Source organism: Sorghum bicolor, chromosome 1 (assembly GCF_000003195.3).
Source record: "Sorghum bicolor cultivar BTx623 chromosome 1, Sorghum_bicolor_NCBIv3, whole genome shotgun sequence".
NCBI classification, from domain to species: Eukaryota; Viridiplantae; Streptophyta; class Magnoliopsida; order Poales; family Poaceae; genus Sorghum; species Sorghum bicolor.
The window spans coordinates 10,137,869-10,164,426 of record NC_012870.2 but is presented as its reverse complement, the minus strand read 5'-3'; the positions used below and the strand labels follow the sequence as shown (position 1 = coordinate 10,164,426).

General features: G+C 42.5%; 2 protein-coding genes and 2 long non-coding RNA genes across 4 annotated transcripts; 2 read left to right on the top strand and 2 right to left on the bottom strand.

Moving 5' to 3' along the window:
• LOC110430593 lies at positions 4,401-6,023 on the top strand. The gene is made up of 3 exons (XR_002447961.1): positions 4,401-4,580; positions 5,350-5,524; positions 5,780-6,023. It is a non-coding gene; the product is annotated as an uncharacterized LOC110430593 (long non-coding RNA).
• Positions 6,900-10,271, bottom strand: LOC110430585. The gene is made up of 4 exons (XR_002447947.1): positions 8,940-10,271; positions 8,115-8,203; positions 7,880-7,965; positions 6,900-7,217 (listed from the first exon to the last, which is right to left on the bottom strand). It is a non-coding gene; the product is annotated as an uncharacterized LOC110430585 (long non-coding RNA).
• LOC8054132 (heat shock 70 kDa protein 6, chloroplastic) lies at positions 12,342-20,353 on the top strand. The gene is made up of 8 exons (XM_002466585.2): positions 12,342-13,010; positions 15,999-16,251; positions 16,908-16,987; positions 18,297-18,439; positions 18,522-18,620; positions 18,780-18,969; positions 19,221-19,619; positions 19,726-20,353. Exons 1-8 carry the CDS (start codon positions 12,522-12,524, stop codon positions 20,119-20,121), a joined length of 2,049 nt encoding a protein of 682 aa, XP_002466630.2. The 5' UTR covers positions 12,342-12,521; the 3' UTR covers positions 20,122-20,353.
• Positions 22,809-24,966, bottom strand: LOC8062958 (premnaspirodiene oxygenase). Its single transcript, XM_021448351.1, has one exon. It carries the CDS (start codon positions 24,792-24,794, stop codon positions 23,106-23,108), a length of 1,689 nt encoding a protein of 562 aa, XP_021304026.1. The 5' UTR covers positions 24,795-24,966; the 3' UTR covers positions 22,809-23,105.

Sequence of the window (26,558 nt, the reverse complement as noted above, 5' to 3'; positions counted from 1 at the left end):
CAAGTCAGCAATTTTGCTTATGTGGTACCCTATTTAATGTGTATGACACTATAATGAAACACGCATTGAGACTGGCCTAACTTAGACCTAGTTTCTATGATTTTTGTTCTCTCTCTTCAATAAGTACCTTGTCACATCAGCAAAATGTTTAGGTGACACTATAATTAATGTCTAATGGTTTCTGCATTAGAAGTACCCTTAGGCTAGTCTCAAACTCTTAATGCATAATTTCATGGCTCGGTTACCTATGGGGATGAAACTCCTTTCTCATATGATGAAACTCCTTCATTTAATGATCCTATCAAGTCAGCAATTTTACTTATGTGACACCCTATTTAATGTGCATGACACTCTCATGAAACATACATTGAAACTGACCTTAGAGATTTCAAGGGGATTTGTTTTTCAAATTAACCCTTAATGGTTCACCCATTCTCTATGTGAATTGAAGAGGGGGTTAAGGGGAATCCATGAGGAATAATTGATCTAAGATTCTTAAGGTCAGTCTCAATGCATGTTTTATGGGAGTGTCATGCACATTAAATAGGGTGCCACGTAAACAAAATTGCTGACTTGGCAGGGTTATTAAATGAAGGATTTTATCAGATGAGAGAGGACTTTCATCCCCATGAAACTCATGTGGCTTAGGCCAGTCTCAATGCATAGTTTCATGACACAGTTACCAAGACTATAAACTAGGTAACCGAGCCATATGAGTTTCATGAGAATGAAACTCCTCTCTCATCTGATGAAACTCCTTCATTTAATGACCCTGCCAAGTCAGCAATTTTGCTTATGTGACACCCTATTTAATGTGCATGACACTCTCTTGAAACATGCATTGAGACTGACCTTAGTTACCTAGTTTATAGTATTGGTAACTGTGTCATGAAACTATGCATTGACACTGGTCTAATGGAACAATGTCACTTTAACGCTATCTTTTAACCCAAATAAGCTTTTGTGATGGTAACCATCGAATTCCTTTGCAATTGTACTTTGCCACTTGCGTCACCTTTGGACTTGGATGCTTTGCGGCATTGAACAGATTTGCTCTGGATGGTACATATCATTCTGCAAGTGCCGAAGAATAGCTGTACATCTGGGAGATACTATTTTGAATTGCTTATGTAGTTATGTACGACAAAAATCGTATACTCTACATGACAAGTCATTCAACGCTTAGGGCATTATTCATCATTTTTTCTCTCTCGAGGAATGCCACTTTATTAGTCGTGACTATCACTAGTTATGACGAAATCAGTACGTGTTACACGAGATATGACTGGGGCTCATTATTCCGTTGCATTTGACCGATTCTAGTACAGATTGAGTTCAAATCAGCAACATTCGAAATTCAAAAAAAAAGTCAAAAGGGCAAGGGGCAGTAGGATTTTCTTCCATACTACCAAGGTAGATATAGTATATATGTACACACTAATCCCGTACCAGAATCTATTAAACACGTCATCTCATCATTCCAAATATCAAGTGATTCTTACCAGATTTGGTTTGCGGTGAAAGTTAAGTAATCTTTCACGGTAATAGGGCGGATGCGAATTCCTTGCTCAGTCGCCATAATCGATCAGTCACACCGCACGGCCGTGGCGGCATGTCGTGGACTGTAGTTTTCCTCCTCGTCGTCCTCGTCGGCGGCGTCCCCACCTGGCGCACAGCTGCCGCTGCGCCGACAAACGCCGATGACGCCGCGGCCATGCAATCCATCGCGAACTCGACAGGCGCCGCCAAGTCGCTCGGCTGGGGAGTCCGCTCGCCCGACCCATGCGGCGGCACATGGTCCGGCGTGCGCTGCGACGACACGGGCCGCGTCGTCTCCATCAACGCCAGCCGCGGCGGGCTCTCCGGCATGCTCTACCCCGCCAACCTCAGCCTGCTCACGTCGCTGTCGGAGCTCGACCTCAGCTTCAACGACGTCGGCGGCGGCCTCGCGCTACCCCAGCTGCGCCCGCCGGTCGCCGGCCTCCGCACCATCGACCTCCGCTCGACCAAATTCGTAGACATCCCCGACGGCTTCTTCTCCGCGTTCCCCGCGCTCGAGACGTTCGCCATCGACGACAACGACATGGCCAATCCGATGGTCATGCAGGACGACGTGCTGACCTGCTCCCGCCTCCGGAGCTTCTCGGCCAACAACGTCAACATGTACCAGGCCTTCCCCGACTTCTTTGGCAACGCCAGCTTGTTCCCGGATCTTGAGAGCCTGTCGCTGGCGAGGAACAAGCTGTGGGGGGTCATAGATCCGGACTTTGGGAAGAACAGCAAGATCAATTTCCTCGACGTCGGCGCCCAGCTCAACCGCGACGACGGCGCCAGCGAGCTCAGCGGGAAAGTTAATTTCATCGTAGGAATGGAGAACCTCGTGGAGGTCCGCGTGGATCACAACTCCTTCTTCGGGCCACTGCCGGACGCCACCAATCTTGTGAGCCTCCGTCGCGTCAACGCCGCCGCCAATGATCTGTGTGGTGTTCCCAAGTTCCCCGCGGGGACTGACGTCGAACTTGATGGAAACCCAAAGGTCGGGAGGGAGTGCTGATGCACCTTTCATTCATTCTTTTTTTTTTGAAATTTTGAAATGCTGCCATGTTTCACATTGCTATACAGGTCTGAACGTTTTTTTTTCATTATTACTGTATCTCTACAACTAAAAAGACCCGGAGGTCATCGTCAGCCCACGCTAATCGCCCCCCCTCTCCGTAATCGCCCCCCCTCTCCGTAATTAACCCGCTCCTAATCGTCTCCTCCGTATGGAAGAAGGAACCGCAGCACCGTGGTTAAAAAAACACAGCACCTCGCGCATGCCGCCGCCGTCCGCACATGCCTACCCTGCGCCCTCGCCCTCGCCATCGCCGATTGCTCGGCACGCGGCCTCTCCGCAACGGAGGTGGATTGGCATCGCTGCACTGTCGCCATCGCCATTGCTGTTGTCATCGCCGTCGATCTCACCCTCGCCATCGCTGTTGTCATCGCCGTCGATCTCACCCTCGCCATCGCTGTCGATCTCACCCTCGCCATCGCCGGTTGCTCCTGGCGCTCTGCAACTGCTCCGAAGACTACGTCGTAGTGGACCGCAACTTCTTCAATGCCTCCGCTCGTTGTTGCCACCAGGTGCGCGAATCCCTTCCTGCTGCACGAAGATGTCCTCCTCGATGCCGATGCAAGTGACAAAACCGATCCTGCTCTCCTTTGGCTGGAGCGGGGCACCTATGGATGATGGGAATGTCCACGAAACCATCGACTCTGCTTCATGTCCTCCTCACCATCAGCTCTGCTTTGGAAGTTTGGACGGGGTGGGAGTGGCGTCTGTGGGGTAGTGGCAAGGAGGCAGCAGGCTGGCGGTGCTGGCATGTCAGGATGACCTCCAGAGGAAGGCCGGTGCAGCCGTGCAGGGGCATTGCGCGCCCTGCAGCGGCGCTTGCCTGACCAACATGTGTCTCCATGCCACCATCCCGCGATGCGAGTGCCGCTCATCCAATCTCAAAAGTGTCTAAACTGAAAGGCTAACAATTTGAGTGACCATGTGCAAGATGCCAAGATGGGTACCCAGTTAATATGCACATGTATGATCTCAGCCATGGGATGGCCTGGCAGCCCTCAGCGCCAAGCTGATGATCCTCGGCAAGGCCACTGAGGCGATTTGGTGAGTATTATTGGTTCTTTTTTCCTCTTCCTGCTGATCACTATGCATATTAGATTAGCCTATGAACGAATTTTTGCACTGGGTCAGGATTGAGAATTTTAAAAAAGTGTTTGTATGCTTCATGTTCCTTTGCTAAATACTATGGAAATGGTAGATTCTTAGAGGTGATTGTCATGGCATAGTGGGTAATTATTTGTATCTCAATCTGGCAAAAATTTATGAGAGATGTATTGTTGAATTATGGATTCTTGGCAACGTGGATTGTGGATGTGATGGAAAAAAGATGTCTGTTTGTTTTAGCTTTGGATTGTAAAAGCATGCCCTAACTATTGTTGTCTGTGCACCTCACTCTCTCTCTCTCTCTCTCTCTCTGACTATGGTCTATGGCATTCACAATGGGTAGTGCATCATATACATTTATCATTTATTTTTACTATACTATATTTTTGTTTGATTGCTGATTAAGAATCCTTGCAGGGAACTGCCACCCCACTTATTATCATGTTGTGTGGGATGAGAACAATATTACTACTCACTGATGGTGATTATAAAACTCAGTACAATTTTTTTTGCAGGTGATGTTCTACAAGTAACTTAATCCCCTTAAGTTTTGGCAATTGAATTGTTATCACTGGCTTATGTAGGTGAATGTTAGTTTATCCAGGCTATCTTTAATCTAATTTATTTTCAGTTTTTGGTCATCTTGTCGATCAAGGTAAAAGTACCTTGGCATGGACATTAGGTCGGGAGCTCCACACAAGAGACAAGCTAACATATGTCCTTGATTGTGATAACTTAAGACATGGCCTGAACAAGGGTTCTTGCCATTAAAGCTGAAGATCGTGCTAAAAATATAAGGAGAGGTGGTAACTATCTGGCGAAGACAGACATGTCTATCATATTTAATGGGACTCCCATGAAAGTAAAACCAAGTCTTTCTCTTGTCATTATTTTATCTTTCCAGCATTTTGCAGTTCATATTTTCTTTCAGCTATTTTGGACAGGTGAAGTAGTAAAGTTATTTGCCGAGGGATTGGAAGTTTAGGATTGATAAGTCACTCCATGTAAGCCATTTTCTTTCCCCTTTGGTAAAGTGATAATTGATAAATTTCTGAGTTGTTGAAATATTTTTTTCTTCATGGGGTCTTTACTAAATGCATTCACGGAATGGCCACTTACACCTTTGTTCCATATGGGATCACAAGAACTTACAGTAAAATACACTACAAAATTAGATGGGCTCACCTAAGTGAATATGAAACAGTCAGTGTCAGGAAGATCAAAACTTGGTTTTATCTATTGCGTCTAATGTTTTTCTATCGGTTGTGTCTTTTCTCAATCTGAGCTGTCTTTTAACAAATTGGATTTAACGTCGAGCCATTGTTCGATGATTTTTTCCTAGGACATGTTATTGCAGAGTGTTGGGCTATAGGCTCATGAGTCAACTGATGATTGAGAGAGAATCTCTTTTTTTTGTTGAAAACATAATTGGTGCACACTTTATTGTTGTGTATATTTGTAACATTCAATTGCAAATGGCAGCATATCAAATATCTATGGAAATCCATCAGAAACCTGTGAAAGGATAAATACATCTAGCATTTCAATTGGCAAGAAATGTATGAACTTTGGCATTGTCTCACGACTAACTAAATGTTTTATAGACTACTTATCTGCTATTTTCTTGTCAGGTCTGATCCATCATAAATACTTGGGATATTTGGGTCTAAAAGGTTTATGCTATTATCAGTGTCCTTGTGGCTAGCAGTGGAGATGGAGATCTCAAAGAAAGAACGTGGAGGTGAATGATTGAGAAAATGTCATCATATGATGGATGAGTGATTATTGGAAGTTAATCATTTGCAGGTGCATTCTTGCTTTTAGCTATCTACATTTTTCCTACCTATCTGGTTGGATACGCAATATATCTACATGCAAATTGTTTTAGGGGTGTTTAATATCTGAGGCTCATGATTTTTTTCTAAAATATTGTGACTATGATGTGTGTCTTGCGTTGCCTGTGGATCTTGGACGCAGATCCAGCTATTGAACACCCGCTCACCCCATGCTATTATATGATACTTTCACATTGCATTTTTGTGTTGTTTTTTCCATTGACAGATGGATGGAGACTATTGGATGTTATCAAATTGGCCATTGAATTCAGGGAAACCATGCTGAAACTTGGATGACACAATTTCTAAACTATATGCTGAGAGCATGCATAATACTGAAAAGTGTTTGACAAATTTGTTAAGTATGGTGTTCTTTTATTGAACTAGGTAGTACAAGAAGGTATGAACGAAGTGCTAGGACTTCTAACATTATCATTTACCTAAACCAAATATTGATCTTTGACTTCTGACATCGTTTAGTCATGCAAGATCATATAGCACAAGTAAACTTTGACATATCCCTTACCTAAACTAAATAATGAAATTTCTACGATAGGGAAATGTATAGAATTAGTGTTTTGCTAAACTCCACCTAAACTGTCCACAAAATTGCATTTGCATCACTATCGATTCTTCTAATTGAATTGGGAAGCTGAAAATTGCTACACTGATTTTTTGGAGCCTCTCTTAGCTTCTTTTCCTTCTCATACGCAATTTTAAATGTATCTATTGTATCTGAGTAAACTACCATTGTTGAAGTCCTTTAGGTCCAGAGCTGCAGTTTGTAGCACCAATCAAGACAGCATTTCAACGTTTGCAAACTCACAGGCATCAACTAATTCAGTCATTGTTCCAGTGCCTTCACCTTCTAGCTATCCATGTAGCATAACTTAGGTCCTACATATATAACTCATATTTTTTTAAACGCAACATATATAACTCATACATAGGAGTATATAATTGTTGATCCGTTGCAACGCACGGGCACTTAACTAGTAAAATAAAAATAGGTCGGATCGTTGCCATCGAACAGGCAACACGCACGTTCAAGTCCAACTAGTGGATGGCGCGCGCATTTGCGCGCGAGCACAAGCAATCGTGGAGTGAGTCATGTGGCCTTGTTTAGTTGGCAAAAATTTTGGATTTTGGGTACTGTAGCACTTTCGTTTGTTTGTGGCAAATATTATCCAATCATAGACTAATTATGATCAAAAGATTCATCTCGCGGTTTACAGACAAACTGTGTAATTAGTTTTTATTTTCGTCTAAATTTAATACTCCATGCATGTGCCGCAAGAATCGATGTGACGAAGAATCTTGAAATTTTTTGGAAACTAAACAAGGCCTGAAGGATAATGTAGACAATATGGTTATATGTACAAAGGACTACATATCATAGTAGTACTTAGGTTTGGTATACGTTTGAGTCTCGTTAAACATACCAAAGCATCATAAGATGCTGGGTCGCTACATTACACAACATGATTGTACAGTTGGGTGCTAATTTTTGTAAGATATAGTATTCAGAGATATCTGACAGTGTGTCCGAAATATTTTACACGGAAGAGAGCTGTGGGTTTAAGAGTTTGGTTGCCTATGCTATAGGCATCACTATCACCCAATGTTCATGGTTCGGTCTGATTCTCATCCTTGATCGTCGTCGCCTGAAATATCAATCGATGAGTCTATGTCAGGATGGTGTGGTGTTCTGCTATAGGGTTCGATGTGTAAATACTGAGTAAAAACCCTCTATTAGATATACATATGTTTTTGTAAAAGCTAGGAGCTGAAGACCAACACAAAAGGAGCCTAGCATATTACCACAACGTGTTGTAGAATATTAAGATTGCCGTTTCAGTTAATGTTATGATGCATGAAGGTTTAGTCAAAAGCAATCCATGTGACTCATGGTTAAGGGCAAAAGGATTTGGCATTGGACAGTACATGTACCAAAAAAATACAACCATTTAGTTTATGGACTGTTTTATTCTGCTGCAAACCATGGAAGGAAAAGCAGTATCGTACCGATGAACTGAGGAAAATAGGAAATAAAAAGGTAGCAGGAACCTACCTAGAATTATTAAGAAATTCAACTGGAACACAATATAGCTAGAGCCAATATTCTTATTTAGATGCAAGAAATTTGATAATACATGAACGAAAGACTATTGGAACACTTGAGAGGAGGAAGTAACGTAGTACAACAGAGGGTGACTGCCGCTTGCAGGTACGTCATATTCCATTGCCCAGCAGACACACAACTTGGGCTTCCAACTAAGTTTCTATACACATAGATGATTTTGTAACTGAAGTTGCATGTTTTTACCTTTACATTCTTCTTAGCGACACATAGGTTGCACCTGAATCCATCAAGCATGAGCACATGGGAGGATGTCTCATTAACCCAAAAACCTCATAAGAGTAAAACAGAATAAAAGAAAATAGTTAGGAACCAGACCCTTTTTTACATAAGGAAGTAATAACCTTTATACCAATAAAGTATGACCTATTTGTATCTATGCGAGTTAAAAACACATAATCAAAGCACATTTGGCACTTACCTATGAAGGGTGGGCAGCTTCTTTCATTCTTTAAGCCACGAGAGTGTATTGTAACTGGCACAAATTAGATGTGGGCTACAAATAGGAACCTAGAAGGTGGCATCAAAATCATTCATAAATCATATAAGTATGTGGGAAGTAAAAAGAACTATGAGACAATGCCCTTCTGTTTTAGGATATAGTACAATAAATAATGTAGAAAACTAAAGATAAGTTAGTAGGAGGCATTGAAATAAATTAAATAGCATAATTTGATTGAATCGTCTACACACAGAAAGTACCCTGAATTGGCAGCAGTAGCAGCAGGTAAGATACAATTAAATTCAAGAGCATAAAAAAACTTCAATATTGTGAGGAGCATATAAACTCTATCACTTTCCTGCAATCAAACTTACACATAAAAAACAGTTACATGCATTCCTTCGTGAGGAAAGTATACAAACAAAAAGAAGCATGTTTGCTTATCAGCATAACATACACAGCCAGAAAAAACCTAACAGGTCTCTTCAAAATTTCTTTTGGCTAGCCTGAAATCTAGTCCTCAATACAAAGGGTAGGCAACCACCATCAGGGCGAGGAGGGAGCACTGCCCTCCTGTTGTCCTTGAAGAGAAAGTGAAAGAATGAAAATACAAAGAAGAAAGGGAAGTTCTCGTCTAGGAAGCTAAAAAAGTCTTAATTCTCTGCATCCACCCATATCCTCGAAAAACCATAGAAATGTATAAACTGTAATTTTTTGCCTTTGAAAATCAGCAGGCTATATTCTGAAATTATATAAGAATTCAGTACAATAAGAAAACATGAATAATGTAGCAAACAAGAGTACCTTCAGAAATGAACCCAAAATGGCATTATTTGATCTCCTTTAGTTAGGCACAACGGCATGCACTGAGAATAGCGCCCTTTACAAAAAAAATTCAAGTTGGTAACACATACAAAATAGCACCATTTAGTTAGGCACAATTAGTAGCACTAAGTGTACTGCCAGCCCTAAGGGGAAGTTGCAATATGTTGACCTCAAGGAATTGATGAAGCATGATAAATAAATAGATAACAATACATATATACATGAACATGCCTGGACCGCTGAAGATCATCAGCCTATATTACCAACTTATATGAGAAATCAATTTCATTATGAGCCACATGGGCAAAAAATATTTCCCTTTCAAAAAAAGACCACTGGAGATCATCAGCCTACATTCCATTATATGAGAAATCAATTTCATCGTGAGCCACATAAGCAAAAAAAAATATTTCCCTTTCAAGATAACCTGGGCCTTTGTTCCCAACTTATATAAGAATTTCTTTTTGATGACAACCTATCCAGCAAAGGAAGTTTTCTATTATTTGCACCAAGCATCAAGGGGAAAAAATGGTTCTACAGACAGTAAGGGATAATTTGCTCCGAATGAGAAAGGGAGGGATATAGAACAGGCCTGTCTTTCCATATAGGAGGTAGCGCAGGTACTAGTACCCCCAATCAGCTGTGCGAAGACATAATCTGGGGGTAGGCATGGGACAGATGACCACACCTGACCGAGCTGGGCTCAATGTGTGGTCCCTCCAGTCCCAACGCAGCGTCGGATGCTGCAAGGGCGTTCCCCACCACTGCTGACGCAGCACGAGGTGCGAAAATGGGCACTGCCGAGATCTACAGGCGGCGCCGTGCCGCAAGCCGACGGCACCGTCAATCCCTGGCAGCGCCACCAATGCAAACATGCGGAGGCCGTTCAGATCCGTTAGATGGAGACGAAGTCTAACAAACCTAAAATAAACATGACACATTATATGAGCACAAAGACCCCCAAGAACAGAGCCAACAGAACAATGAAAACAGAAGTAGAAGATGAGATAGGACTGCAGGATAGTCCACCATGGCAGGGGAAAGCCCCCACCATGGCAAGGCAAGGTGACGGCGAATCCGCCGACAGACAGATATGGCGAGTACGTAGAGGCAACACAGGACGGCAGGCACAACAAAGAGCGTGAGGAAAACCAGAGGAGAGAGCAGTAGCGCGGACTAGGCGAACGAAACTCAAAGGAAGAAGCACGGACAGCCGAGGCCACAGTAGGAGCGACAGCGCCGAGGAAGCGAGCACAGGAACTGAACCCATCGAAGACGAAAGGGATAAAACTGGCAGCGACGTGGTGGTGTGTCCATTTTTTTCTCGCTGTGGACCCCACTTTGTTTGGTGGAAGAGGGACGACAATCAATGAGGCAGACACATTTAGCTGAGCAATAGGTGCGGAGCAGAAGCTGTAAGGCCTTGTTTAGTTCCCAGAAAATTTTGCAAAATTTTTCACGGTCCCCGTCACATCGAATCTTTAAACGCATACATAAAGTATTAAATGTAGACGAAAATAAAAACTAATTGCACAGTTTGGTCGAAATCGACGAAACGAATCTTTTGAGCCTAGTTAGTCCATGATTGGATAATATTTGTCAAATACAAACGAAAGTGCTACAGTGTCGATTTTGCAAAAATTTTCGGAACTAAACAAGGCCTAAGAATCAAAATCAGCAATAAGCAGGCCACAAATGCAGGCAAACATAAGAAATTAGACAATAAAGTAATCGATGATAGATTCATTTGAATCAGCTCCAATATTTATGCACCACAAGATGGGCAATCAAACGGCTAACGCCATTTCAGCAGACGTGGCCAGCGGTTGCTTGGAGAAGCTCCACGGGTATTCTAGGAGGTAATGCACGATCATGATGATTATATTATTATTATTATTTCGTCAATAAGATCGGTCCAGTGAAGGTTTCATTGTAGTCTCTTTCTATGGCCTTGTTTAGATCCAATTTTTTTTTAAGATTTTGATACTGTAGCATTTTGTTTTTATTTCACAAACATTGTTCAATCATGGAGTAACTAAGTTTAAAAGATTCGTCTCGTGATTTATAGACAAACTGTGCAATTAGTTTTTATTTTTATCTATATTTAATACTTCATATGCATGTGCCGCAAGATTCGATGTGACGAAGAATCTTCAAAAGTTTTTGGTTTTTTGGAGAACTAAACAAGGTCTATATATGAAAAGTCAAAATCTTTTTTTACTTAAGTAGTGGTCGGACTCTATTATAGATTTATGATCACATTCTTCATAGGATCCTCTTAAATCTTCTTTCTATAATCTGAGGTTAGAGAAGAAGATATTCAAAGTTACAAAAAAAGGAGATATTCGTGATTACTAGCGGTTTATGGGCAACTTATGATTTCCATATCGATTTATTATCCACTCTGTATCTATTCTTTCTTAGCTAAATGGGTAAAAGAGCTCATAGATGATAAAAGTTTCATAGGATAAATAAGTTATTTGTCCATACTGTTTTCAACATAGAGAAGTCTTCAAAATGGAGACATGAACTTTCATTAAGACTCATTTGAGACACAATTTCAATATTCAATCTTATTGTTTCCATTGTAGTTTTTTTCATAGAGCAATGAATGGGCTTGAATTTGTGTTATTATTTATGAACCCCATCTGTTTTGATTGACAGTATTCAGTTGAGTAGCGCCCTCGCAGCACGCACACTACAGACCCATTCAATTTTTAATTAAAAATTATATGTGCAGAATCAAAACAGTCGTCGAATCTGCTTTGAACACGGTAACCTAGCTAACCAACGGAGTTATAGCTAAGTTCAATTTATGATAAATTCATTAGATTAGATGGATCATTGATATTTTTATGATAAATTTATTAGAAGATACAAATATTATTAATATTTTTTATAAACCTAGCTACATTCTAAAAAACCAGCCGAATCTGCCAGCTATCCAGCAATATTTTTATCTCATAACAAATCAGCCAGCAATACGTTTTGTCATGGTTTATCAGCCGAACGAACAATTCATTAGATTAGATAGATCATTGATATTTTTATGATAAATTTATTAGAAGGTACAAATATTATTAATATTTTTTATAAACCTAGCTACATTTTAAAAAGAAATGATACATTTTAATCAGTATAAATATCGTAGCGACGTTTAAAAAGAAACACAGAGAATATTCTAACAGCCAAATTTTACGAGAACGATGTGTGAACAGGCCCGCCGGCCTGACCCAGCCGTCGTATGGTATGGAGACAAGCCCGCCTCCGCTAAACTTCCTGCGAGCGCCCCCGCCCCGCCGCTTCCAGAACCTCATACTACCTTCCAGATGCGATGCTCCAGCCACAGCTTCACGGGCGCTCCCCCGCTAGTGAGCCCTATAAAATCCTCCTCCTTTCCCTTATCTCTTCCTCAACCTCTAGCCATTTCCCAAAACCAGACCAAAATCCCATCCCCCGCACACTCCAATCCGCCCTTCTTCATCCCTCTCCCTTCCTAGGGTTTCGCGAACCCTCCTACCTGGTCAGACGACCTCTCTTCGCACCGCCGTCGGGCCGGCCATGGCGACCACGACCTTCCCCACCTCGACCCCATTCTTCGCGGCGCACCACCAGGGCCCCCGCCGGAGCCAGCCCTCCATCTCCGCCGCGGTCTACGGCGGCCGCGGCCGCAGGTGGCGCCCGCTGCGGGTAGCGTGCGAGAAGGTGGTGGGCATCGACCTGGGGACCACCAACTCCGCGGTGGCCGCTATGGAGGGCGGCAAGCCCACGATCGTGACCAACGCCGAGGGGGCGCGGACCACGCCCTCGGTGGTGGCGTACACCAAGTCCGGCGACCGCCTCGTTGGCCAGATCGCCAAGCGCCAGGCCGTGGTCAACCCGGAGAACACCTTCTTCTCCGTCAAGCGCTTCATCGGCCGCAAGATGAACGAGGTCGACGAGGAGTCCAAGCAGGTCTCGTATCGCGTCATGAGGGACGACAACGGCAACGTCAAGCTCGATTGCCCGGCGATTGGCAAGCAGTTCGCAGCTGAGGAGATCTCCGCGCAGGTTTAACACTAATTCCGAATGTATATCTTCAGTACCTCTGTTGGTTAGTTGTTACTGTGTTTCCTGGATTCTGACAGTGTACAGTTACCTTAACAGAGTAGATGCATAATTTAGCAAAATCGTAATGGCAGTCTTCAAATTTTTAGTCAATAATTGCCTTATAATTTAGCGGGCTTTCGTGATTAGAATTATTCAGCAGCATTTACTTTTAAAAAATCGGTGCTGCTAGTTTAATGACCATGTTAGCCATGATTACCATGAAAATTAAATTGTTATCATGGTTAATTAATTAGTTTTCTCTCTATTGATTGGTCGATGGGAGCCCAATATTTTACCTTTGCCTTAACTTTGCTGTACGTACCTAATTCAAAGCATCATTGATGGAGTTGGTGAGTCTCACAAATTCTGTCACATAGTATTGTGCATTTTTGTTTTTGTGAGTTGTGACATAATATTCATATGCTTTGCTCTGCATGTCATCCATAGTTCCATACATGTTATGGTAATTCTCTTCATCATAGTCATAACAATCGAACCATTAAAACAGACTAGTATAATGCCCGTGCTAACGCTACGGCAACATTCAGACACATATAAATTAAAAGTGGAATATATGCAAACTAAAACAACCAAATTATAATGAAGATCCTTGAAAAAATCATATCTATGAAGAGGGAAACATATCTACCGCGGCGTTAATATTTCTCATTCTAGTGAAAATAATGCTAAAATAATACACCGAAGATCATCATCACTGGCATATGCATTGAGTGCAGCCTGTTCATTTCTCTGCTTTTTGTGATTTTGTGATCATCTTGCCATCAAGCATAGTCCATGTTAAATGCCAAAGCATCTATAAATACGAATAATAGCTTAGCTCAGGATACTGGCCAGTATGATCTAAACATTTGACACAAAATAACAGTAAATTATCATTTTCACCAGTTGAATGCGGCTGTCTTCCGGAGTAGGAATAAAAGTGCCCTGAACAAGGCCTTGTTTAGTTCACCCTAAAAACTAAAATGTTTTCAAGATTCTTTGTGACATAGAATGTTGCAGCACATGCATGAGACATTAAATATAGATGAAAACAAAAACTAATTGCACAATTTGCCAGTAAATCGCGAGACGAATTTTTTAAGCCTAGTTACTTTATGATTGGACAATGTTTGTCAAATAAAAACAAAAATGCTAACGTGTTAAAATCCAAAAACTTTTTAGATCTAAACAAGGCCCAAGTAGTAAAATGTTGAAAAAAACTTAAAAATGCCCTGAACAAGTAGCAAAATGTTGAAAAAACTTTTTGTTTAACAGGAAATGCAGATTTTGTCGAATCCAAAAAAACACAAGATGAGTACATGACGACCATACCTGTTGGCGAGCACACCGGAGCTCCTGCTCCCTCCAACTGGCCGTTTCAGACATGGAGACAGAAAACAGAAATTAAAAACAGTCCTCATGCACAAGGACAATACTATCTATTTTCAGGTAGATGAAAAACAACCTTCTTTCTTAGACAGCTTAGCAGCTTAACGGCGTTTCCAATGCCAGAATCAAAAGTTGTAGGGGATACAAGCTGCCCTAGTTCAAATTGATAAGTAAACAAGATCAGTAATACGACATTTTTTTTTTGCAGATTTTTAGTATGCTTTACAAGAAATAAAATATAAAACATGTAGTTAACAAGAAAAGCTGAAATTAAGTATCAATGGGTCTGAGTTACGATATAATCCAAACACATGGTACTGCACTGAAAACCAGAATAGCTCAATGATGTAGCCTAGTCGTACCTAAACACATAATTTATTTGGCCTAATAAACTAAACAGTACAGTTAGATTGTTCAGTAATTCAGGTAAAGAAAAGGATGCGTGCAACAGGTGCTTCTGATTTTTTTCTAAAAAAAACTCACAATATCATTTGGTCTTTAATGATACTTTTGTAATTGGAGACGGCACATACACGGGTAAACTATTTGCTGATGATTAGTTCAAACTATTAATTTGTTCTCTACATATAATTCTATATGGGCTTAATTGAAAAGGAAAGAAACGTAGATATCTTAAAATTTTAAACCAATCATTGTATCTTACAATATTTTCGCCATCAAGTAATCTCGGCTACAGAATGGATTAATTTGTGAATGAAGATAATCACTGGAATTTCTTTTGATAATGATAATCATTGTAATTTGAACGGGACGTTGTCTAAGATAGAAGCAGACCTGGCCGCATGCTGTCTAGACTCATGACATGAGTCACCCGGATATCAACGGGATCAGCGCAGAGCAATTGTTCTCTTCTAGCATACATACAGTATTTGGAAACACAGGTTGGTCCCCGATCCCCGCAGTCCCGGTTTCAACGAAGAACAGAGGAACGGTCTCGTTACCTGATGGAGCAGCACGATGGTGTCACCACATCCGGCAGAGAAACAACAAGAGTTCCATTGCTGGCATGTTGTAGGAAGCGTTGCCATTGGGTGGAGGCGACTGCCATTCTGGTCTTGATCTGGGAGAAGACGGCCGCCGGCGGGATCGTGGAGGAGGCAACAGGCAAGAAGGCCGGCGGCGAATAACTATTCACATCTCTGTAGTATCTTTTTTCGTGATCGTAGAATTAGCTTCGGCTTTTTTCCGTGATCGTGGGTATTCGAACCCTGACCGGTGGAAGCGCACGGGTGCAGGGGGGAGCGTGGAGGGGGTCAGGAGTTTGATGCAGGCTTCAAACTTTCCTCTACAGCCGTTGGATTTGTCTTGGTTGGTTTTGAGACATTGATTTCTATGGAGACAAAATCCTGTGTATGTTTTTCTGGGTACACAATGGTTGACACCCTCAGCGGGGGTTGTTTTTTTGGTGGACCAAGCATAATTCTGTTAGGTGAATTATAGTAGAGATATGAGTAGCCTTTGAAACTAACTGCATGCAAGATGTAATTTTGATTGTACACACTTTCTGATCCATGCTGTCGTACATTTTATGTCTTCTAGGTGCTGAGAAAGCTGGTGGATGATGCATCAAAGTTTTTAAATGACAAGGTCACAAAGGCAGTGATCACAGTTCCTGCTTACTTCAACGACTCGCAGAGGACAGCAACCAAAGATGCTGGCCGCATTGCTGGGCTGGAGGTTCTACGTATTATAAATGAGCCTACCGCAGCATCGCTAGCATATGGTTTTGAGAAAAAGAACAATGAAACAATTCTGGTTTTTGACCTTGGAGGTGGCACCTTCGACGTTTCAGGTATCTGTCCTGTTATTCCTGCTTGATAGCTCTCCACATTGATCTGTCTGTTCACATTTATCACATAATTTATAATTTTGGTTAGCTTTATAGAATGTTGCAGTACATAACCTATATGAGGTTTAACAGATACTAAACCTCTTGCCTGGAAAGATTTGGGCTACAATCTTTTTCAGTACCTATAGTTGTAACTTGTAATGTGACATCAAGTTGGGAGTCATGTTATAGTATTATGTTATGTTCATATGTAGCTGTGTAGTCCCATTTGGAACATGGAAGTCAAAAGGGAATACTGGGGTTTATGAAAATGGTGGGGGTGGAGTCCTGTGGAGATGATGGATAGTAATATGAAAGAGGTATGATCAGGTGGTTCATACAGAATTACATGAGAATCTTGGTCGACAAAAGAATCTCAAATAAAATCCTAAACAAATCCCTAGCAGACCCTAAAACCAAAAGGTGTCACGTACCATGAAAGTTTGAACCATATTATCATGTAGCAAACCCTAAAACCTAAAGTATCACATACCATGAAAGTTTGAACCATATTATCATGTTCCAGATTTTTTTTGTTGTAATTCCCTTGCTTGTTGAGAGATGTTTTAAATGAAATTGTTGGTTCCTCTTGGATCATATATTTCCCTTGATATTTTCAGTTCTTGAAGTTGGTGATGGTGTTTTTGAGGTGCTGTCTACATCGGGTGACACTCACCTTGGTGGTGATGACTTTGACAAGGTTAGTCATCGGTTATGCTTTTTTAACAGCAAATGCATTTTTTTACTGCAATTCTAAAGGTTTCTTCATTTGTCTTTATCTTCCTCTCTCTCTTGGCACACAAAAATTCTTGTTTCCTTTGCTTTTTAATCTCATGTCAGTGGCTATCCATCAATAGGGTATTTGCAACTACTCTCTCCATCCCACAAATAAATGCATTTTTTTGACCGGTACGTTTCATGTTTGACCATTCGTCTTGTTTAGGCCTTGTTTAGTTCACCCTAAAAACCAAAAAGTTTTCAAGATTTCCCGTCACATCAAATCTTATGGCACATGCATGAAGCATTAAATGTAGACGAAAACAAAAACTAATTGCACAGTTTACCTATAAATCACGAGATGAATCTTTTGATCCTAGTTAGTCTATGATTAGATAATATTTGTCACAAACAAACGAAAGTGCTACAGTAGTGAAATCCAAAAAGTTTTCGCATCTAAACAAGGCCTTATTTTTTGTGTGCAAATAAGAAAATAAATAAATCATTATAAAAATATATCTAACAATAAAATAAGTCATAAAAATAAAAATATTTATTATTTTTTTTGAATAAGACGAACAGTCAAACATAAATCATAGAAGTCAAAGAAATGCGTTTATTTGTGGGACGGAGGGAGTACATGTTTAACTTTTTCTTATTAAAAAACCTGTACTACTGTACCTTTTATAAGATGTCATATGTATGACATGAACCTTAGACAACTGTGACAGCTAATAATGTATGCAAAAGTATCCATTTTTTATATGTTCTTCAGCCATACACAAAAAGTAGCTATTTGAGACTGGCAATGTGTGGATCAAGACAACAAATGTAGTTTATTGATTGAGTAATTTAGTTGACTACAGGGTGCATATTGATGTCGGTACAGTGTGTTCTTGATTTCTTGTTGTTATTTGTGTTAGTTCTTCTAGGAGCTCACTGTTAGCACTACCATCACCACTTACCAATGATGTGTGCCAATGTCTAAATTGTGCACCAAGTATTTTTTGTTACTTCTTTTCAATGAAGTTATATACACCAGTCATCATGATTTTTATAATCCACTATTTGTAAAATATATGTTAAAATTTGGTGGGGTCAACGAGGTAAGCAAGACTACATATTCTGGGATTGATAGTGCAACTGCTAATATACTTTGAGCTTGATTTGGTAATTTTCTTTCCTGTAGAACTGTAATCATAAGTGGTAGTAATCTTGAGTGGTTGTTGTAGATCTGATAACTCAAAGCTTCTGCAAAATGCACGTCTTTGTAATGCCATATATGCTTTCAGAGAATTGTCGATTGGCTCGCTGGAAACTTCAAGAATGATGAGGGTATTGACTTGCTTAAAGATAAGCAAGCTCTGCAGCGATTGACAGAAGCAGCGGAGAAGGCGAAGATGGAACTGTCATCTTTGACCCAAACAAACATAAGGTTCTTCTTTTTTCTCAGCATTAACATCCTTAAAGCCTATTTTTTTGCTTGCTCTGTTCTAATTTTTTATTTGTTCCTTCAGCTTGCCTTTTATTACAGCTACTGCAGATGGCCCCAAGCATATTGAGACCACTCTTACCAGGGCTAAATTTGAAGAGCTATGCTCAGATCTCCTTGACAGGTACATAATTATGGCCTATGATAGCATGGTCAGATCAAAGATTATAGATGTACATAAATGTGTATCCTTCTGACAGCTACTAGCATTTGGTGAATATGGTCTGATTGGATTGAGTATAGAACTTGTTGCTGATATTTTTGTTGCCAAATTGTCATTCAGGCTGAGGACCCCTGTGGACAATGCCCTTAGAGATGCAAAGTTGCAATTCAAAGATATTGATGAGGTTATTCTTGTCGGTGGCTCAACTAGAATACCAGCTGTTCAGGAGCTTGTCAAGAAAATGACAGGAAAGGATCCCAATGTGACGGTCAACCCTGATGAGGTTGTTGCACTTGGAGCAGCTGTGCAGGTCAGTTCGCAAGCAACTCCTGTTTGGTTAACTAACATACAGTATGCAACCAAACATGTCACAACACTATATTGAGAACGGCATTCTTGCAAAATTCTGTCCAAACCATAGAAATGAGAACATTAAACTGTCCTTGTTGACAGATTTTGGCGATGAGCAATGCCCTAATGTATGTTCAACTGTTGCTTGGAATTACTCCTACATTGCATTATGGAATGTTTTCTTGAGTGTCAATTTTCTTTTTACTACAGGCTGGAGTTTTGTCTGGTGATGTTAGCGACATTGTCCTTCTTGATGTGACCCCCTTGTCCCTTGGTTTGGAGACACTGGGTGGTGTTATGACCAAGATTATCCCACGGAATACAACATTGCCTACCTCAAAGTCGGAAGTTTTCTCAACGGCTGCTGATGGCCAGACTAGTGTGGAGATCAATGTTCTCCAAGGAGAAAGAGAGTTTGTGAGAGACAACAAGTCTCTTGGTAGCTTCCGGCTTGATGGAATCCCTCCTGCCCCACGTGGTGTTCCACAGATCGAAGTCAAGTTTGATATTGATGCTAACGGTATCCTTTCTGTCACTGCTGTGGACAAGGGTACAGGGAAGAAGCAGGATATTACAATTACTGGTGCCAGCACTCTGCCAAAAGACGAGGTATGTCTCCAGCAAATGATGTACTGTCATGTTTTAAGCAATGGTTTGTGTAGTACTTTAGGTCTCACTCCCTTCCGTACTGGCGTTTCTGATCAATTCCGTCTAGGTGGAGAGGATGGTTGACGAAGCTGAGAAGTTTGCAAAGGAGGATAAGGAGAAGAGAGATGCCATTGACACCAAGAACCAAGCCGAGTCGGTCATCTACCAGACCGAGAAGCAACTGAAGGAACTAGGGGACAAGGTCCCAGGTGAAGTCAAGGGAAAGGTGGAGTCAAAGCTGCAAGAGCTCAAGGATGCTGTTGCTGGTGGCTCCACACAGACGATGAAGGATGCCATCAGTGCATTGAACCAGGAAGTCATGCAGATTGGGCAGTCCCTCTACAGCCAGCAGGGTGCCCCAGGCGCAGGACCTGCCCCTGGTGCTGATGCTTCTGCTGGCTCAGCTGAGAAGCCAGGCGACGAAGGCGATGTAATTGATGCAGATTTTACTGACAGCAAGTGAGGTGCTGGGTTTCGATGGAGGCGGATCGCTGGGGGCCGTTTTGCTGCGAGGGAGGCATTTGTTTCCACAAGGTTGTGTAGGATGTGGGTGTACTTTTTGGTAGATTGGCACCTTGTTTCCTTTGGACTTTGGACGAAGGTGAGTTAGGCACTGTCAAGTGAATATATAATAGGCCTTTTTCTTCTGTTATCAAGAGCCTTCGACCTGGCAGTGCTGCCGGAGTTCTGGGTTATCTGCATCTTCCACAACTTTCTTGGTGGCCGGTCATGTAGTCGGCAGTGCCCTGACCGCCTGACACGTCATCAATAGTTATTAAATAGCTACTGGAGTAGTCTATAAAGAATTTTATTAGCTATCAAAAGTGAGAACAAATAGGAAGCGATGGTCAAATAGCTAGTTTAGTACGATACGAGTTTTTAGAAATAGTTCTCTCATAATTCACATAATTCTTAATTCTTAATTACAGTGGTTCTTTTAATTATTTCTAAGTTTTATCTAGCTAGCAATTTATAAACTGCAATTAAAGATGCTCTAACGAGTGTCGAGGAGATCGTGGCGGTCTAAAGGCAGGTGTCACGTACCTCTAGCGATAATAATAATGATGTTATAGCGTGCATTTGCCTCCTATATGAGCAAAAGAGATCCCGTGTCTATTTGGAGCAGGTGTTACGTACGGTTGCGACGGTAATGTCCCCCGGTTCTATACAATGATTTGACATTACTTGTTAAAATGGGACCCACAAGAATAAAAATCCATCGTTAGAGAGAGGGAGCCGGGAGAGAAAAAGGAACATCTATTTTTTATCAATAATGCAATGCAGCTTGTACGCGCTCAGCATTGCTTATCTGGACCATCCAAATGTGCTCTGAGATTCGTGCTGCTGCACTTCTTTTAACTGTGTTCACACTTCTCCTCATTGTTTCACACATATCGATGCATATTCAACGGTATAGATAAGCAATGTCCAACATATAGACCCTAAAAAACTGCCTTCTTTTTTTATTCAATCGGAGCCGGTTCTATGCATTGCACCTGGTTCTTTATCGATCCAACTGCGCAATGTATAAGACTTGATTCTATAGTAGCAATAAATGTATCGAATCAGGTAAGATACAACCACTGCGGAGGCCCTTGGCCTCGTCGATAAGTACAGCAGTGGTGACGTCAACTTGTGCTACAATAGTTGGGTTTGGTGGTTGGCCCCGAATTGTGGTACTGGCCCATTTCTACAGAGATAGAGAGCATGACGTCGGCAGCAATGGCACTAACATAACACATGAGACGGCTATGCTGTGAACAATAACGAATATATTACCGTAGTTAAATCCACCTCAATCTGCACATGCACTCCATTTTTTTTGAAAGTTTGCACTTTATTATATCTTGAGAGAATCATTTACATCATGAGACACCAGTTCTTGTACAAACTCTGGGAGGGGATCAATCCAAACATGCGACCGATCCGGGTCCCAATTCAACCCAATTCGAGCAAGCTCATATGCACACCTATTGCTAGAGCGTGGCACATGAACAACATCAACTCGAATAAAATTCATAGACATCTCCATTCTACTTCCAACACTGTGCATCTAAACAAGGTCATAAGGGGTATAAGCTTCATATACATCGCCGTCAGATATACAAGGGCCCGCCCTTTTGTATGCATAGTAAGTGCCGAAATCTCTTATAAAATCACTTTGAGATTGATTTCTCCCATATAAGACCTTGTTTGATACATGTGTATCTATTACAACCCATATGTGTTGGAGTGAAATAAAATAGAAGTTAGTTCAATTTCAATCCAATGCATTTTGTAAATTAAGATGAATATATCGTACCACGGCCTAAATGGTTTTGTTGTGTATTTTGCCTATGTTTAGTCTGAACTAACTTTTTTTTATTTAGTAGCAATGCATGATATCGAACAACGTTATATTTGGCGGAATTATATGGCTTCTATTTTTGCAATTTCATTGTATCACTTCGAGTTTCTCGTTGCATGCTTAACCCATGTGCTTATGATAATGATGGTAGGGAATTACTACAAGCATGCAAGCCTATCAAGAATCAATAACGATTAATCATCCACTACTTATACCCATGGCAGTGAAAACTGAACTCTTAAGCACACCACGGGATTCAAGAACGGAAATGAAAACATATCAAAGCTATTTGGAGCCATTTTGCCAACGGGTAAAATAAAATTAAACGACTAGGGAATTACTACAACCATGCAGGGCCTATCAAAAATCAATAACGATTAATCATCCACTACTTATACCATGGCAGTGAAAATAACTGAACTCTTAAGCACATCACGGGATTCAAGAATGGAAATGAAAACATATCAAAGCTATTTGGTGCCGTTTTGCCAAACGGGTAAAATAAAATTAAACGACTTCACGTGGAAGGTATGTGAAAGATGAAGCTAAAAATAGTGGCTTCACCTGACTTTAACTTGCCCTGGTAGGCCATATATGGGGTTCTTAGAGCTATTTTATCAAATAGTTTACCAGAACAACTCTAGCTTCCTATGGAACTATTCTTTTGGAGCTAAAGCAAAAAAAAAAACTTTATTAGGAGCCATGCCAAACGGGATCTAAGAACGATGTTTACAATAAAATGGCTCATAACCTCATAGAGATGTAGAAACCGAAGTGAAAGAGATTTATACAATTTCACCATAGCATAGATTAGATGTATAACCCTGTCGGCCGGCCGGATAACCGATCGAGGCCTATCGGCTCTGCAGGGCCGACATAGGACCCTATCGGCCTTCCAAAGACCGACAAGGCTCTGGCGAGGGCTGGCTCGTACAGCAAAGTAGGCCATATCGCGCCGATAAGCCTTATCGACTGTGTGTGGGGGCCGAGAAGAGTCCTCTGGCCAATAGGCTATGTACATAAACGCCAACACGTCAATGCATATATTGTTCCAGGGGTATATTACGGTGCGTGCCAAAAAGTGGATCTCCATTTTTCAACTAGCCCACGGGCAACGCCGGCTCAGGGACGTAGGGAGTAGCACAGAGCATGAGAGGGTTCTTCCTCCGTACGCCGAGCCCCATGGCCTCCTCCATGTCGAGCTCGTCCACGCCGGGCGGAAGCCTCCAGTCGAAGTGATACATGAGCTGCAGCAGCGCCAGCTCCATGCCGGCGAGCCCGTAGTTGTAGCCAGGGCACATCCGGCGGCCGGCCCCGAACGGCGTGTACTCGAAGTGGAGGCCGTAGAAGTCGACGGCGCCGTCCTCGGCGAACCGCTCCGGCCTGAACTCCTCGGGGTCCTTCCAGTAGCGCGGGTCCCGCGAGATCGCCCACGCGTTGACCACGATCCGCGACCCGCCCGGCACCACGTAGCCGCCGAGCTCCGCCGTGTCGATGCTCTCCCTGGGCACCAGCAGCGGCGCCGCCGGGTGCAGCCGGATCGCCTCCTTCATCACCAGCTTCAGGTACTTGAGGTCGCTGCTTCGGAGGTCCGTCTCGGTGATGCTCTCCTTCCCCCGGAACGTGCGCCGGATCTCCTCCTGCAGCTTCTTCATCACCCGCGGGTTGCGCACGATCTCCGACATCGCCCACTCCGTCGACGAGCCGGACGTGCCCGTGCCGCCGGCGAACATATCCTGTGCATGTTGTATATATATTATTAGATACCTCGTGCTGTATAAATTTTTTGTCGATGGAATCGAATCACGAATCAAAAGATAATCAACAGAAGAAGATCTAAAAGTGGAGGAGATGCAGTAATAAAGAACTAGAGATACCAAGACGACAGCTTTGATGGTGTTGTCCGTTAGTGGGAAGCCCCATGCGTGGTCGTTCTTCTGCAGCGTGAGCATGACGTCGACGACGTTCTCGTCGACGACCTCCTTCCCGGCGGCCACCATCTGGGCGCGCTCCCTGCGCCTCTTGGCGATGATGTCGACGAGTATGGCGTCGAACGTGCGGTGTATCTCCCGGAGCTTGCGCTTCATCCCGGTGAGCTCGCCGAGCACCTCCCGGAGCCTCGGGAACAGGTCCGGCACGTTGAAGCCGCTGGACAGGCCGATGACGCGCTTGATGGCGTCCTGGAACACGGGCATGTCCGGGCGCACCTCCCCGAACGACGACCTCGAGATGGTCCGGCTGCTGATGTCGTACAGCATCCTTGTCAGGTTCACCGGCGCGCCGCCGCCGCCCGCCCCGGCGGCGGCGCGGATGGCGTCCACCTGCCGCGCCACCTCCTCCTCGCGGATGGTCTGGAAGGAGAGGATCCGCTTGGGGCTGAGCACCTCCTGGATGCAGAGCTTGCGGATCTTCCGCCAGTAGTCGCTGGTGGGCGCGAAGATGATGTCGGCCCAGCCGTAGCCGCAGATGCCGCCCACCAGGAGCCGCGGCCGGTTCGCGAAGTTGGGGTCCTGCACCTTGAGCACCTCGCGCGCCAGCTCCCGCGAGGTGACCACCACCAGCGGCATGGGCCCGATCTTGAGCATCATGATGGGCCCGTGCACGGCCGCCAGGTCGCGCAGGCTGCGGTGCACCAGCGTGTTCACCACGTGGTGCACGCTGCCGATCACCGGCAGCGTGCGCGGCCCCGGCGGCCGGCGGCGACGGGAGGCCCCCCGACGCAGCTGGAACGTCAGGATGGACACGGCTAGTAGAGCCAGGAGGATGGCGTTGTACATGCTGTCGTCCATGCTGCCGCCGTCGGATGGACGACTGACCAGTCTGTCCAAGTGATCGCAGCTGGTCGACCTCAGCTAAGCTAGCTACTAGCTAGGCTTGGAACGCTCAGTTGGTGTAAGGCTCGTTGGGCTCTCAGCTCTATTTATAGCTGCGCTGCTCTCCGAGCCTATATGCGACATGGTACGTGGCCGTGCATGAGATTAGAGTGTGATACGTTATCTTATAATAGATTCACTTTCGTGATCTTCGGTTAGAACGTTTGGTCCATTGTACATTCCGGCCAATTGGACCACGTATGCGTCATGAACTTACTGGAGTACTAGTACTTGTGACGCAGATTTACTGGTTTACCTGACTTATTTTTAGGCAGTACAGGAAAGTGTACTGATAGCGAGACATGATAAAAAAATAGTTTAAATGGGAGTGATCGAAGGTCAAATAGGGCGCCGTCGTTAAACACTAGGCGCGCTCTCTGGCTCGGTGTAGAAGCAGAGCAATTAGAAAGGAGTTTCTCGACTTGACGAAGTTCAGATCACCTCTGCCACCAGTACATGTTAAGCATGGTTTCACCTTTCAGTGCCAACTGGCAACTGCCACGTATACTTTACTCTTTTTTTTTTCTGGATAACAGACGTATACTTTACTTTGGTGGTCGATTCCGGAGGCTACGATGTAAATTTGGGATTAGGACAACATTGATGATGGTTGATTTTTTTCATGCCCAGAGCGTAAAACCAGCTTGTATATGTATCATTTCGGGCTCAACAAAGAACTACTGCTAATACTCCCTCCGTCCACGAAAGAGTCAATTTCTAGAGTTGTCCTAAGTCAAACTTTTTAAACTTTGACCAAATTTCTAGAAAAAAATGCTAAGATTTATAGTATCAAATTAGTATTATTAGATTCATCATAGAATATATTTTCATATAATGTATATTTTATATTATAGATGTTGTTACTCTTTTCTATAAAGTTAGTCAAACTTTAAAAAGTTTGACTGACACGGATCCTAGGAATTGATTCTTTCAGGGACGGAGGGAGTAGTATTTATAAGCGTTATAATCATTATGGATTCATAGATAAGTTTAAGGTCGACAGCTAATGAAAATTACCTACATTTGCTTTGTGTTTTAAGTATTTGTTCATGTTCTAGCATAATCATATATGGCTTTATTTTTATCCATATTTTGAATGTCTTTGCATCAATTTTTTATATTTTTTCTCTTTGTATGTATCTTTGTGTTGTTCTAATGTATTTTAGTGAATTTTTGGCTTGAACATTGTTAATTCTTGTTGAATTACAGCCTATACATTAACAAAGCGTCCTAACTTGGTTTATGAATCATCAGGATTTTTGTTTTTCCGGTTTCCACTCCTAAGCTATATAGTTTGATGTTGTCATCGACACCATAGTATGCGACTCGCTATTTCGCTCCCACATGCGTGGTTCGCACACATGTACATATATATTGTTAGTTTTTTTATATATTATAATGACCCAAATTAAAGTGAATAGTTTAAAATAATGTATATAATAGACATTTTGTTTCAAGTGGCAACTCTAGGCTGGGAATTTAGATGGACATTGGGTTATATTTAGAGTTTGTTTGCTTGTCTAAAAAGTCATGGCTGAAAATATTGTTCGCTGATTTCTTATGAAAAAGTATGGCTTATAAGATAAGCGAACGGAGCAGTAACAACTTTCAGGAAAGAGTGGACGACATTTGAATAACTTTGTGCTCTTTCTTATTAATTGTTGGATGAACAACGGAGCA